Raw genomic sequence first — 15,986 nt, forward strand, 5'->3', positions numbered from 1 at the left:
CTCCAACATGTCTGGGTCAGCACTGCAGTGAAAATTTCTCCTTATTTCTATAGTTACAAAATGGTGTACTCTGAGGGAAACATTAAGCCTGGTTTCAGGAGAAAAAACAATGTAATTTGYGCACCTGCAGATGAAAGGAGAGATTGATGAAGACTTCTTCCACTTGATCTTGTGAAAAGATTGGGACATAATTATGAGTAATAGAAGCAGGATGAAAGATAAGTGCAAGCAGGAGTAGGATAAGCTACCTAATTAACAACGAAAGAACAGACACCTTTCCCTGCAGGAAGGCATCATTACCAGAAAGCCCTGACTCTTTAGTTCATGTGGCAGCATCTGAGATCCCAATACAAGTGAATTAAATACAAAAGCCTGAAGTTCACACCTCCTGCAGAGAGCCTCCTCCTTTGTGCTTATTGGTCTCTATTTTCAGTTTCTTTGTATCATACTTAAGGATGTATAGAAAAAGGCATAAATTCCAAATGGCTTCAGAAAGTGGCCTTTTGCCACATGCAAGTTATCTCAATTTCCATTTTTTATTTCACAGACAGAGAGTGATATCAGGGAGGGAACAAATGGTGGCCACAGATTCACACCAAAAATCTACACTGATTATTTTCTTCCAGGTTATTTCTTACATTTGAAATGCTTGATTGGAAACTGAGGTCCTTCCATGGTAGAATCAAAGTGAGAAATTTCTGTAATAAAAAAGAAGAGAGTCTGCTGAAATATGACAATAGTACAGATTACAGAAACACTTTAATGGTTGCAAATCCAACCCTCATACTAAAAAAAGGTCACCTGTCTTCAATATTTGAGGGGAAAAAAAAGTCTACTTCTTTCTCATACTCAACTGTTGGTACCTTCTTTAAAAAATTAAAAAGAATGAAGAGAAAGCAGACAGTATAACATGTAGGAAGAGTAAAAGAAGCAAGGAAAATGGAAAAGGAAGAGAAGAAAAAAATTTTTTTAAAGTCACATGCACTAGCTTCTCGTAGCTATTCAACCAACACTACTATAGCATAGCTACATCTCATAACTGTTTTATTATGTTTCATTTTGTTTTCTTCTGTTATATTCCCCTAGGACTTCACAGACCTCCACATTAAGGAATTTTGCATAAGGCAACAGAACAATCTGATTACTATTTTCTGAAAACTCTATAAAGACTGTTCTGTGCAACTCTTATTCCCTCTGTTAATTATGCTTTAGGCCAGGATCTACTGGTAAGCACTGTAAAAGGCAGGTGAGTTTTTCTGTTCATAATTCTGGAGGGCTTTTTTATGCTTAATTTTGTTTAAAATTAGTGGTTAATGTCAATTGGTAGCAAAAACGTTTTTTATTATCGTTGTATCAAAACAGCAACTGAAAGAGGTTTGACCATGGGATCATACTTTTTGTGGCAATTTTGAAAGACTGATTTAGTTTTCTACATATCTTCTAGATTATATTTTGATGCTAGCCAAAGGACAGAGGAATGAATCACTGAAGCACCAGATTTGCAACTTTGTTTCTTCCATTTTTTCAGATCTTCTGCATTCCAGAAGCCTCAATTTACCATGAACACACTTAAGGAAATATCTAATGATTCAATACTTAATAACATGCTTAAAATCAGACATGCTTAACTGGCATTTTTTTTTAGTAATTGCTTCATGTTACAAATGCAAACACAAGAAGCTAGAGTGGAAAAATGGATCTGTGAGTAGAAATTGCAAACAAGATTATCTTTTTCATCCATTCTTGAGAAATGTTTCATCTCAGGAACTGAGAAGTAAAACCAAGTTTTAGTATTAGTCAAATTTTTAAGATTCCTACTTCTGCATTATAGCAGGAGAGGTGTCACAAATCCATCCTCAATGTTTATGGTTTTTTCCCCCCCTTTTATCCATGTTGAGGAAACCTCATCAGACTTCTCTTTCCTGCTCAGTTTGCAGGGCATTCTTGCTTTTGCATCCATCACGGTTGGCTCTCCTTATCTTCTGCATCAAATATAAGCTAAAAGTTTTAAGTATCAAGGTTTTCAGAGGCTTGATTTCATGCTTCCTATCACTTCTCATTCACTATCAGTGATGGCTCCTGTCTCTGATTTGACATAGTTGCCAGTCATCTTGCACTCATTTTCAAATAAGCCATTTTCTGCTGCTGTATGTGCTTGCAAAATCCCCTCTCACAGACAACAGGAACATCTTAAGGTATGGTAAGGGCCTAAGCATAGCACTTGCTCAAGTGCAGAGGTCTTTGCACTGTATGCAAAAAAGTCTGATCTTGGTTTGTCTATGATTGCATACAGAGACAACTCCGAGCTTGATTTTCTGTCCACTAATACACAGCCCTTTTCACATTAGCAATTTCATGCTTGGAATTCTTTGGTCATTTCATCTTTCAAACCTGGCCCACAAAATGTTTAGTTTTTACTAAGATCAGTTCCCAAATGAAGCTCCCTGCATTGCTATACCAATACTTACAATAGTGCAAGAGAGGGCAATACAGCATTAGGAATTATCAGTGAAGACTGCTTCTTTTGGCAGCAGTGGTAGCTTATGCCGGTTTAAACCTCTGATGAAACTATTACACCTATCATATGCTTTTTCTTCTCCATGTCCCAGCTATATGTTCCTGCTCTTTTCTTGTGTCCTAGTGGATGCATGACTCTAGGACAATTTGTTTCAGCTTGATGGTCTGACTGAAAACTTTTTAGATGCCTTGATGGGTTGGTTCTGCATTGGATCAGAGAGCTGAACTGCTTTACTCCATGGCTGCAGCAGCACCGCATCCAACAAGGGGAAAAGACAGGAACAGCACAGCCCAGGAAAGGAGGAGTGATAACATATTGTCTCGTCAAAACAGTTTGCTCCTGGGTTTGTTGTGAAGGGAATGTTCTTGCACGGAGTTATTGCAAAATGGCTGCTACACCTCAAATACAGGCATGCTAGCTTTTATTTTGCAATAGTTCCTGCTGGCAGATAAACCCTTAAACTGCAAGCAATTTTTTTCTTCTTGTTCTATATTTGTATAGTATCGAGCACAGTGGAGTCCTGGTTGCAGGAGAACTTCTAGGCACTAAAATAATATTGTTTTCACTGATCTCAGCACTTTTCAAAATCGCGATCTCTTGCTTAATCTCCAGAATAAATACTGAAGTGCTGCCAGTGCTGCAATAAGGAGCTCTCACAACAACTTGAGATTAACCCTGTGTTTTCACAAAGAAACAAGAAAACTGTTCACTTTCTCATTTGCATAGAAACACCCTTACACAACCTCGATACAGAAGCATGATCATCTGGCTAACAGATTAAGTTGCATTTGGCCAGTAATGCTTATTTTTTTCTAAAACCTAAATTGACTGGAGTGATAGTATTAGCTTCATTTATTTCCTGTGGTTTAAAAAGCTTTCAGTAGGAATGCTTCAGTTTTCTCTTTTTTCTTTTTAATTTCTAACATTTTATGAAATCTAATCCATTTCAACATTTATACTTGTTCACCTGAGTAGTTTTACAGCCACTCTGGGACATCATTCTTGGTAAGTTTGATTTAATCAGCATGTAGAAAATAATGATTTTGTGGTGAGGAAAGATGACCCTATCCTTCAAAATCCGTGGCACCATTGAGAGAGCCTCTTGAAAACTCCAGGAGATATTTTTCACATACATTTGTGTTTTTAACATCCTAATAATTGTATAAGCATGAAGGCAGTCTCACATCTGAAGGTATGATTCCATGGTATGTGGTGACCTGATATAAAAGTTCACTGTCACCTAAGCAAGAAATCCTGTGCTTCCTCTCCTTGTTTTCAGCAGCACAGTCCCATCTGCTCCCTTCTCCTAGTTTTGGCACTAGTTGGACCTTACATGAGCTAATTTGATTTGCCAGCCCAGCAGAAAGCTATCCATTTGTTTTCTGTCAGGTTAGCAAGTTAAATTATACCCTTTTAATGTCAGCCAGCGAGTGCCAGAAATGGCAAAGTGGAGGGTGCTGTGAAGAAGAGAACTTCCCACTTCTGGCAGAAGTGAGCCGTTAAGATGAGCTCTGCTTGCATGTGAATCCAAGACAACAGACCACAGTTCCAGGGCAGCCGACACTGATCCAGCTTCTGGTGTCTCATCCCTTCCCTTGTACCAGCTCCAACAGACAGCAGGACTTTCCCTGACTCATTATGAATGTTAAATTGCAAAAAAATAACCCGACCTACTTCCCTCAATACAAAGCCCTAGCTGGTTTAGCATTCTGAAATCAAGAGGTTTGACAAGCACCAAAGCTGATGCACGGAGGGTGGGACCACGGGGCCAGGATCAGGGCTGTCAACCATTAGACAGAGGTTTTGGCTGCCAGCAGGGACCTGCAGCTTAACCACACAAGCTCAACACAGATCTTCATGACCAAATCCTTCTGTGCATAGTGTGCAACAGCTGACTATTTTTAAAATCAAACACTGACTAGGAGCCTTCCTTCACAGCAAAGCATACAGTTTTAGTTCAATATTCCTTTGAAATAACATAAGCAAACACAGTAGAGTATGAGACTACACTGTTTCATAAGGAACTGTGGTTTTAAAACCTTCCATAGAAAATTTTCAAGTCATTCTAGAAATGGCAGATGGCAGCTCAGTCACAATCATCCGATAATGTTTTGTTTCACGCCAGTTAGCGTTTTGCTCACAAATACACAAGACTGAAGACCACTGTCTCTGCATTCAAAACAAGAAGGAAAGAAAGGCTGAAACACTTGGGGATTAGGGTGCCAAAAAGAAAAGCAGGTAAACCTACTGGAAAAAACAGTTTGTTAGATGCAGCAATCAGATAATGGGTATAAGGCAGGATACTCTGCCAGCATATGCCCTTCCTTTCCTGAAGCAGACAACGAAAAAAAAAATCAATTTCCAGGGTTTATCACAATTTTTTAATGGGGTGAAAGCAGCATTCTTCAAAAACTGATCACTTATTTGATGGATTTATTTAGCAGGTTATTACTAACAGCTACAAGTCCAAAAAAAGGGATCTGCAATGCAACATCCCTTAAAAATCCTAAGAATCAAAGGAAAGGAAAGGATGCAGCATGTGAGTGCAAGAGAATTACAGGTAGGAGAGAGAAAGAAACAGGAGAAGCTTACATGCAGGAGAACGCAGGCAGGGTGAAGAAGCAAGGGGAAACTGGCAGACTGAAAGAAGAAAAGTAGTTGGTTGTTTTGTCCACAGTGAATATTCAAGGCTTTCCTAAATTCAGGCTTTGGACGGAGATATGATGAAATGAGCAGCTCACACAGAAAAATGAATTAGAAGAGGTGCAACGCTAAAAACTTTGCACAATATGTGAAGCAAAGCAAGGTACAAAACCAATTTCAAGAATTAATATCCTCCACCTGCTCTGTGCTGCAACATAAAGCCTGCCAGTGAGTCCCAACCCTAAAAAGATTTATGGCTGATACTTTCTAAAACCAAATCCCTAGAATTTGCATACTGATATTCTGCAAGTTTCTTCCTTCAGCATAAAAACATTTTAATCAATAAACCTGGACATTTCTGGAGAGTCGTTTAGGTTACAAGGTTACAAATCTCTGCTGAGACCTTTAATCAGCATCATAAGCAAAAATCTGGTCTGTGGGGTGTCCACATTTGCAACATTATAAAATACAAATACAGAACTTAAAAAAAATAAAATAAAGTGTGTCTGGCATAGAGCTAAGTATCTGCTGAAAATACTTTATGATTTAATTACCAAGTATTTTAGTATTTGATTACTGAAGAGGACAACAGTGCTTCTAGGTGTTCTAGATTTTATTAATGATCTATGCTGACAGAGCACCTTGCAAGATTAGTGCTATATGTCCCATATGCTTTTGTCCCTTCCCTACAATGGTGGTTGGTACCGGCTAATCAGCAAGTGACATTAAATGTCATTTTTGTCATCAGTGATATAAAAATGCATATAATCAAAATTGGCACCCATGCAATAGATTGAAATTCCAACCCAAACTGTACAGTTACTTTGTTTTAGTCACAAACTTCCCATGTGGAAATGGTAAATTAAGCAGCCTTCTAAAAAGTCTGCTTCCCCTTTCATAACTGTCCCAACACAGCACTTGCCTGCCTTTTTAACTCCTTCTCCAGAAGTCAACTGATGCTCACTGCCAGGCACAGGATACCAGATAACACAGACCAGAAAACCAGACCCCATATGGACACTCTAATGGTTCAGTTTATCATCAGCAGTGTAAGGTCTAGATGTTAATAATTTAGACCTCAGGATCTGGAATTTTTGTTACGTGGCTCCACTTGCCCACCACACAAATTATTCTATTTCTCTGTACCTCAATGTCCTCACTCTAAAAATCACAGATTAAAGCATTTTCCACTTTGGAAAGAGCAACTAATGAAAAACTATACAGAAGTTAAGCCGGCTTTTTTCCACAACTGGATCCAAAAGTCCTTCCTTCTTAACACAATCTACCTAGAACGTCTACCATAAACGAACAGGAGAAACTTTGCCAAGTTACCAAAGGGTGCAAAAATTAGCAAGGAGAGAATGAGCATGTTAGTGTACTTTGTAATGCTCAGTAGTACACTTTGTCATACACAATGACAAGGTAGAGAACATTTATGAAAAATTAACGCTTACGTAAATGGAATCCTATTGCAACTTCCTGCTGCTGATTTTCTACTGAGAAGTAGAAAAAAACTCATGAATGAGGTTTTCATAACTTGATGAAATACTGTTTTATTGTTTATACAATGATCGTCATAATTAGATCCCTTAATGCAGTCAGCATTACTCCCCACAGTCAACAGATGAGGAAGACAGCACTGAGGTGACATGACTCACCACAGATCACCTCAGCAATGAAATTGGGAATAAAGTCTAGCTGTTAGCCATCCTAGACCACTGTTGTCACTTCCCTAGGAAGGTTTTTAGATATTGGGGGGAAAAAAAATCATATGGCTTTTATAACAAAATGCTGCCTCCTCTTTTCCCCAGTCTGGGGGGAGGGGAGGAAATGGGAGGGAAGAGCCTCAACCCTAACCTGAAGAAAAAAATTAAGTAAGTTGGGTGATATTAAATGCATCTTAGAAATGGTAACAACCAATGGTCTTCAGATGTTTGGTCAAATATAATACAAGAATGGAACACATTTAAAGGTGTGATTTATTACCTTCATGCAGAATTTTTTAAGATGGCCAGTCATGACTGATGAAATACAGTATCCAGGCAGCCAGTGCAAGAATGGGTCATGACGTTCTCTTCTATCACCCCTTGAAACAGCTCTGTTTCTGGAAGTGTTTCAGAAGAGTCTTGATTCTCTTGACAATTTTTATTTAGATCTTCAAGGCCAATAGTATCATCTAAAAAAACCCAAAAATACAAACTGCAGCCGAAGACATCTGAAATTGTTTTATACAGTCTCATTTCTATCATGTCAGAATAGAAGATTTCTAGAACAAGCCTTTATTTTATGAGAATGCTATTGATTTTACATCCTAAATGACCTATGAAATGAACTAATTTTTCAGCTGTCTCTGACAGTTTTATATATATATTCCCTAATTCTCTTCTTCCTCTCAGTTCTCAAGTAGCTCTCCTCAAATGAAGAGCCTCCTTTTCTCTTTATTAAGAACCTCATATCTCTTTTCCTATTTCAGGCATGAAATCGCATCAGTTTCCAGGGAGCAACTAGTGTGTATTTTTAATCGCTTATTATGCAGCTTGTGAAATTATATTAAACTAATATGGAAATCATGGAGCAAGACAAATGGTAACATTATCCCACAATCTACACACTGCAGGAATTTGTGTGTGTAGAACTCTGGAGCTTCTCAAAGACCTCAGCTATTTCTTGCTGCTTAAGAGCCTGATCTATTGTTAGGTTGACAACTTTCAGTGACTGTTAAGTTTAATTACGATGCTCAACTTTTCAGAGGAATAAAGTCTAAAGGAAGATGTTTTTCATGCTAAATGTCCTCCTGATCTGGAATCAGGTAAACTTGAGCTAAATATTTGAGTAAATTGATATGGGAAACTTTAAAAGGCAGAGAATTTCAACTCATGAATCAGGAAATATAAAATGGTGTTTCATAGCAACTATAATTCTGCCATACTATGTGTRCAATCTATGGAGTCACATATTATTTAGCATAATCTACTGCATTTGCCCAAATAGGAGTGTTACCACTCATTTGCAATGAAAAACCTATGAGACAATTCAGCATTAACTATTTTCTCTTCTGAACAACAAATATTTTATACAATTTTTGTATCACAAAATACACTTACCAGCCAGGGCACTTCCATTCTGCAATCCATTTGTTTTCTGTTTCTCCTAAAATAGATAAGAATAGTCCAAAGAAAACAAGAGATTTTGTTATTTTGGGGACAGAACAAGATTTGTGTTCTATTACACAGTTACTATTTTACTGTAGTTACAGGACTTTTCTCATTTTCATTACTGGATAGTGCAGAGCTCCTCAAAAAAAAAAAAAAAAAAAAAAAAAAAAAAAAAAAAAAAAAAAGAAGCCTTCACAAAGCAACAGCCATAGTGGGAAATAGCAAAATAGTAATCTGTAAGCAACAGTTTCTAACTAGACAAGAAGAATTAAGTCCCAGTCAATCATCCAGAATGACTTCTCTACTAGAATTCATTCTGGAAGAGGCTGTGAGGGAGCTACTACTAGCAGAGGACGGCATTTTCTGAAATGATGGTAGAAAAATCATAAGGAATACATGGTAAATGATGGTAGGTTCTATTTAATGAACGTAGGCTGGGACAGGACACAAGTATCAGGAAAAAAGGGATTTTTATCTCCCTCAATTATATTATATGCATTTCTGAAGCTCATCTTTCAAAACCTCAGTCCTACCAAGCCTGGAGCTGGCTCTGGTAATATTCAGAAGAGTACATAAAATATCCACTTCCTCATTCCAGTTATTTAAAAAACAAGGTGAATTTACTAGCAAAGAACATCACCTTGTTTCATGAGTTGAACGACTCCTCTTTACACCTAGAATATTGGAAAGCTTTCCAAAATCTCCTAAAATTCGTACCTCCACAGAGGTCTTCCACAGTAAATAGATCATCTTTGAAATTTTCCAGTCAAGAGGTACTATATAATCATCCGGCAACAAGGATTCTGTAGAACAAAATATTTTTACAGTTGAGTATTCCAATCTCTTCATAGCCAAAGTATTTATTTTTGCAGACTTAAATATGGGGGGGGGGGTTAATAAGCAGATATTTAAAATCAGCCAACAGCAGAATCAGAATTTAGGTTCTATATAGAATCTAAGGCCAATATGAGGGAGGGGGAGGAGAAAAAGATTTGGTTTTGGTTTCCTTTTTAGAAAAAGGCTTTCCTACTGTATTTTCATTTCCTCCACATCTCCCCTGAAACTATGCAAAACAAGAACAACAGAAAGCTTTCAGTCTGCAGATTAAACAAAATTTTAAAAAGACAGTGCAACGTAAGCAACGATCTTTACATTTTAAAATGTTTAATTACAGAAAGTTTTGCAACATCTTTAAACAAATTACTTTTTAAAATGCTTTAACTGTAATAACTCTTAACTGTAATAACTTTTCACTGTTTAAGAAGCTGAAAAGAGATTCTTCGTAGGAAAACAGTCTGAAATATATTCTGTGCTTATATGAGAATCATAAGCAAATAAATTAACTAAATATTTCATTGATAAGTATCCAAAGAATGCTTTACTAAAAAAATAAAAATAAAAAATTAACAAAAATTATTGTAATTGCCTGTGAGGCAGAATATCACAGTTCAATTGCACACAACTATAAAATATAGCCTTTCAATAAATAACAGGCCACAAAAAAGCCCAAATATTTTTGAAATTGGAGGAAAATTACAGTCAAATCAGAATGTGGCCAGGATTCTGCAGATAGCATTCACAATTTTGAGAAAAAAAAGTTACAACCACAAACATGCAGGGCTTCAGAGAGATATCAAGGGGACTTTGCATCTCTTAAAGAGTATTTTCAAAGGAAGCTCATCTAAACACAAGAGCATTTCACCTGTTACCGATCACAGAGAGGTGTATGTACAGCAGACTCAGCTACATAGTAGTTGAGGACATTACTAACACCTAGCTGCTCTGTTATAGCTCTGTACAGAAAACCTTTTGGTGTGTGGTGCCAAATTTACATAAAGCAGCACTGCAGATTTTTTGCGCAACACACTGAATTTATAGGTACCATGCCTAGTAGTGCCGCCAGTGGTTTGCCATCACTGTTCTGGCAGGTAGTAATGCCATCAACTTTTATGATAAAAGCAAAGATTCTGGAAGTCAGCCTTGGCAGATAAACAGAACATAAGCTGCTTTTCAGCCATTGTCTTAAAATTTTGCTTGAAAGTATATGTTTAACTTTACATTCTACTGAAACCAATAGGGCTTATGTGCTGAAAAGCTGGTCTGTGTTTTCTAATCCTATTTGCAGGCCAAATCAAAGATAGTTTTTCCACAAAGGCTTCTGCACCTTAGTGAGCTGCAGTTATTAGGCCTATCTATAATATTTAGTTCTTGAAACAGTGTCTCAGTTCAAGTTATATATGTAAAAAACATTACCTGTTCAGACAATTTAGCTCCATTTCCCTCCCCCCTTTAAAAAAAAAAAAAACAAAAAAAACCCATGAATTGTTTACACAGGAATAGTCTCATCAAATTTGGGCCAAAAAGGTTTCAGAGTTTTGCACATAGGAAACATGGAACTTAGGGTTTAATATTTTCCGACCTTTCAGCAGGGGTATATACAGCATGATATACTACAGTGATTTCCAAACAAATGTTTCTTGTTGTTGCTGGCTACAGTTATGTATAGTTACGTTAGCTTGCATTAATTTGGAAATCACAGTTGCCACACACAAATCCTTTGATGACTGATTGTCATACTTTTAACTACCAAATTAAAATGATTAAACTGAAAGTACAACAATATGACAATTGGAGCTCTGGAACGAAAGTATACAACACCTCTGATGCTTCTTAAGCACACATGATCAGAAGAATGTATTCGGTATTAGAAAATTACATTTGCAAGCTTGATATTCAATTTCAAATTAAATTAGATTCTGGGAAAAGTTTTCAAGAGTATCTAAGCCACATAACGGTCTATGAGAACTTTACTAAGTAAAGGAATGGTACTGTTTTAACAAAGTGAAATATAAAAGCAAGCGTATAAGTGTTACATAAGAGCAAACACTTTGTACCATGTTTTCATGTAATATTGCAATCAATTCATTAAAATCTTACTCAACATGATGTATTAATTCAATACACCTACAAGAGCCTCATGGTTTGGATTTAAAGTTAGTAAGCCATCATTACGAAAGAGACTGCAAAAATGAGGCCAAACTAGGCGCCATTAGTTGCAACACCAACGGCACCTTGGACAGAAACTGAAGAAGAGTTTAGGTGAAATTCACCAAGAAAGCAGTCATTCCTTACAATAAGGCTAAAATTTGATTGTTACCTGCAATGAAAATGAATAGTTAATCACAGGGGTTTTTACACTGAGGTAGTAAGAAGAGTATTACCCAGTGGAAGGCCTGGAGAACCAAAGAGCTGCACAAGCTGAAAAGCAAATCCTAATGATAAGGGAAGTCCCAGAAAATTAGGTTTCACGTTCACATCTTGCTTATCTTTGACCTGTGAAGCCTCTGATGGCTCAGGGTCATCTGCTTTGTGCATATTTTCACCACAGGTTTCCAATATATTAGAACCTTCTGGATATTCAGAAACCACTTTAACAGAAGACAAAATATCTGGTTTGTTAGTTGTAACCTCTGAAGAGGCTTGTTCACTCGCACTCTCTCTTTCATGAACTGCTTGTTGCTTACGAGCTCTATCTTGCTCCTCCTTTGTCCTGGAAATAATACAAACACTTGGCATCAGAGAAGAATCAGATTGTCCCAAATGGCTACACGAAACATCACCTAATGGAGAATCTGCATCATGGGCAGGTAAGGAGTAGGTTGTCTCATTGCCATTGCAAAGTGCAGAATATTTCTGAGATGTAAAGTTCTTATGTTCCTCTCCACCGTCTTTGTTCAGAACTCTCTTTTGCTCTGTTTCGAAAACGCTTTTTGAGGGGACATCATCTCTTAACTGGACTTCCTTCCTTCCCTCTGCATTGACAGCAATCTGTCTTGGTAGATTGAACTTTGGTGCCAAATTGAAAATTCTTTTGTATCTTTTCCTCTTGGATGTAACTGGTGCAGGACCATTTCCTGGAGTGTTTGCTTGACTCAAACAGTGTGTGAAGGTGTCCCTGAATTCCACAAGTGAATCAACGTGTGTTTCACCTGCAGGAGAGGCACGCGGACCATTGCTTATTACGTTACCAGTCTCCTCAGTTGCCGTTACCTTTACCAGTGGATGGTTTTCCTTTACCAGTTCTTCATAAGATTGATGGCAATTTAGCTCTGTTGAGCTGTTAGTACGAGCCTGTTTGGGTTTCCTCACTTTTTTTTGTCTTTGTTCACCTACAAATTTATCCTCAGACCAAGAAGAGAGAGAAACTTGTTTATCAAAGTCCAGCTGCAATTCCTCAGTAGGTAAATTAATTGAAAAAAATGCCCAGACATTAGAGCAATTCTCCTCTCCTTTTAATGCATGTTTCTCCTCTGTGTTATTATCAGACATGTTATTATATACCTCTGAATTGTAACACTGAGAGATTTCTTTCTTTTCACCATTCAAACTTAAAAGCTTAGCTTCCATGTCAGGTTCACATGTAATTTGATCTGAGCTAAGTTTGTTTTTTGTGCCTAACACCACAGTGTTATAATCAGCACAGTTGCATTCTGTTTCTTGGATGGAACTTTTATCATCATTTATTTTTAGGAAACTGCTCTTGCTTTCTAAAACACTTTCTTTCTGCCTTTGGTCTGTTTCCTGATCATCAAATGCATATTTGGTTAGGTTTCCATTAGAAACAGTTTTTAAATTTAATAGAAATGAACTGCCACTTTCCACAGACAATTCATTTTTCAATGCACTGTCCAATATAGCTGACATCTCAGATCCAGTAATAGGAGACCTTTCTCTTGGAAACACTGTGGCTTTTAGGCTCTCATTATCACCATTAGGCTCCTCTTCACAACCCATTATTGGATCCCCTGGATCTTCACTAAAAGTACACAAAGATTTTCTGTTTTCTTCCTCTGAGTCATCGTCTTCACTTTCTGATGTTTCCTGGCCATCTGGAATTAGATGATGAGCTGCTCCACCTAACTTTTTCTTTGTAATTTCTATTTGATTGCCTTTCATTTTTTTGTTTCTTTTTCGCTTTTTCCTCTGCTTCACTTTTGTCAATTGGCGCCCAGGGTTCTTCTTTAAAATTGTCTCCCTATGTGAAGAATAACAGAACTAAATGTGAAAGAAAATATATTTTAATAATTGTATCTATGTGGTATTCACTTTGAAGAGTAAGTATTTTACATTAGTGTGATTATCAAATACAGATCACCTGCTTTTTTAAATTGATAAAATCCCAAATTTAGAAATTATATTGATTAAACATGAATGCACACTTTACTATTCAAACAATTTTTGAACATTTTTTAAACCCATTTAAATAAATATAGCTGCAGTCTCATCAATTTTAGATCCAGTTGTTAAGTAGATCTACTTTTACAAAAAGTATCAAAAATCATTGTCAGACCAAACAACATGTTTCTGGATGTCTTTCTAAATTATGCTTGAATGATAAATACCAAGTATTAGTGTTAAAGAGGTATTGCTATTCTGAAATTTCATGAAATGTCATGCTGAGCAGAAAGGTACCAAATGGAGGATCTGGTAAGAAAATGTCATCTATTAAGATTAAATGGATTATATTCAGATTAGTTGCATCCAGAAGTTCAAAATACTTTAAAACAAACAAACAAACGAATAATGTGAAGATACAGTGACTACAACTCTCTGAGACTTATTGCTCAACATATTATGAGTGTACATATACTTATTTGAAAAAAATACTTCATTTTTTATTTGAACCAGAATAACACACTACAGATATATTAACTTAGTTGTAGGCAATTACATAAGATTAATTTTCCAGTTCTTTTCAGCACCTCTGATTTTTTTTTCTGTATTTCTCATCAAATTCAAGAGATAGCCCTAACAATGACTGTTCTGAAATCTTGACCTTGGTCCTTCAGTCAGCTAACCCTGAAATGAAAATGAGTACGGAAAGCCTAGTCCGGAAATCTAACTTCTCCTGAAGCTACTCTTCAAAGAGAGACTGGCGTTTCAGAGTTATGCTTGATTGATATATCGTCATGTCAAAGATCTGCTGCTCTTACGAAATTTTTTGTTCAGGATGGCACTTCACAGAATACACTAAAAGAAACAGGAACAGCAAAAAGAATCACAGCGTAAAGTTGTTGTTGTTGTTGTTTTTCCTGCACATTCATATCTAACACAGGCTGTTTTAAGTGTGGTATCATGGAACTTAAAGAGAAATAATAAAAAAGGCATGTGTCCCTATGGAGGGGATGTCAATACCATCAATAGGCAGCCTGGGACCTAAAAGTCACCTACAGAGACCTATTCTTACCCTTTATTCATTCTTAAATTTATTCACTATTACTCTCATTTTACAGAAATTATTTTGAAGTCCATAAAGCAAATCCTCCCAATTCTCTGAGTTGGAAACAGTTCAGCAGCCTTTTAGGCCTCAGTATAGCCACGAAGTCACTTAACTGGAACTGGGTTCAAAAGTCTTGGTTCCTTGATATTGCTGCAGCAAGCACCGTGGATCTCAGAAAATGTTCTGTTAAAAAGCACACAAATTTTATTCCCCTGAAATGGCATCCAGATGAGAAAACCTACTAAGAAATGGGACTTCCTTCAGGTGTTGGGCATTTAAATATACATGGTGCTTTCATGTGAATAATGAAAACTGACTTCTTTCCCAAATCAGCATATTTTCTATATGGGGGCAAACACCTACACTGCAGATGCTTAAAATTAGCTGAGATGAATTTCACCCCAAATTCCACTTGCAGTACATTCCTTACTCAGAAACATGCTCCCTCGTCTGCCTGAAAAGAGACATGGGATGCTAGAATAAGTTTTAGGATTGAATAGATGTTATTTGTCTGTTTAATCAAATGATATAAGAACTAAACATCTACTTTGGTTGTTGGAAAGATTATTATGCATACCTCTGCTTTGCACAGACCATAAACTAATCACGAAAGCTGTCTTAAATCCTGACATTAACTTTCCTCTTCAGTCATGAAAATTACATGGCTATTAAAAGTATTTTTTTTTGAAGCAATACAAAGTTCTCTGAAGTTTTCAAAACCATAAAACCCTGTACTGATGAAATACAAAACAATGTCCTGTTTTTAATTGTTTTTGAAAGGAATGAGGAATAAAACATCAGACCTGTGCACCAATTTCAAGAAGAATTTAGTATTATGTCTAATGGCCCTTGTGCTGTTGTAACACATCTGCACAAGTGACTACCACATTGCCAATATCAGCACTGGCATAAGAAAGGCTGAAATCCAGAAGCAAAGGAAAGACTTTTCTGCACTTGATATTATCCTAGGTCTGCTCCTACTTACTATTCACTTTTCCCAGACATGAATTTGTGCTGCTTCTCATGGAAAGGAACTTCTATAACATTGATTCAAGCATGTTTCTGGTACCTAACTTCCGATACATCTTAAAGCCCTTTCAAGACAAGCCTGAAAGAGACCTTCTTAGGTTAGGATGTTACACTAAAAGGTACTGAGGAACCCTGCAGAAATGAGGAAAAAAGTCTCAGAGTTCAGAACATTTACTTCCTCTCCTCACCGTTAATGCTGACTCAGGAGGAGAAAAAACACTGGACAGGACTCACTTTAGCATGCAAGAACTGAAACATATCCACCAAATATTGGGAAAAGAACATCCTGGAAGATCAAGAGAAACTAATAGCTATTATTTCATTGAAGTTACTGCATGTCAAAATGATAATGAATGCAAAC

General features: G+C 36.9%; 1 protein-coding gene across 3 annotated transcripts in view; it reads right to left on the reverse strand.

Moving 5' to 3' along the window:
• Window positions 1-620: 620 nt before the first annotated feature.
• N4BP2L2 (NEDD4 binding protein 2 like 2) overlaps window positions 621-15,986 on the reverse strand; it is a 47,739-nt gene continuing 32,373 nt past the window's right edge. For 2 of the 3 annotated variants that reach the window (XM_026079625.1, XM_026079614.1), the window contains 6 exons: window positions 14,710-14,779; window positions 11,538-13,371; window positions 9,034-9,119; window positions 8,266-8,311; window positions 7,148-7,337; window positions 621-698 (listed from right to left, as the gene is read on the reverse strand). In XM_026079625.1, coding sequence (XP_025935410.1) covers window positions 7,177-7,337; window positions 8,266-8,311; window positions 9,034-9,119; window positions 11,538-13,371; window positions 14,710-14,779 — 2,197 coding nt within the window. In that variant the 3' untranslated portion in view covers window positions 621-698; window positions 7,148-7,176. The remainder of the gene's footprint in view (window positions 699-7,147; window positions 7,338-8,265; window positions 8,312-9,033; window positions 9,120-11,537; window positions 13,372-14,709; window positions 14,780-15,986) is intronic. The other variant, XM_026079636.1, reaches the window with a different exon arrangement.

Source organism: Apteryx rowi, unplaced genomic scaffold (genome assembly GCF_003343035.1).
Source record: "Apteryx rowi isolate R43461 unplaced genomic scaffold, aptRow1 scaffold_1148, whole genome shotgun sequence".
Lineage (NCBI taxonomy): Eukaryota > Metazoa > Chordata > Aves > Apterygiformes > Apterygidae > Apteryx > Apteryx rowi.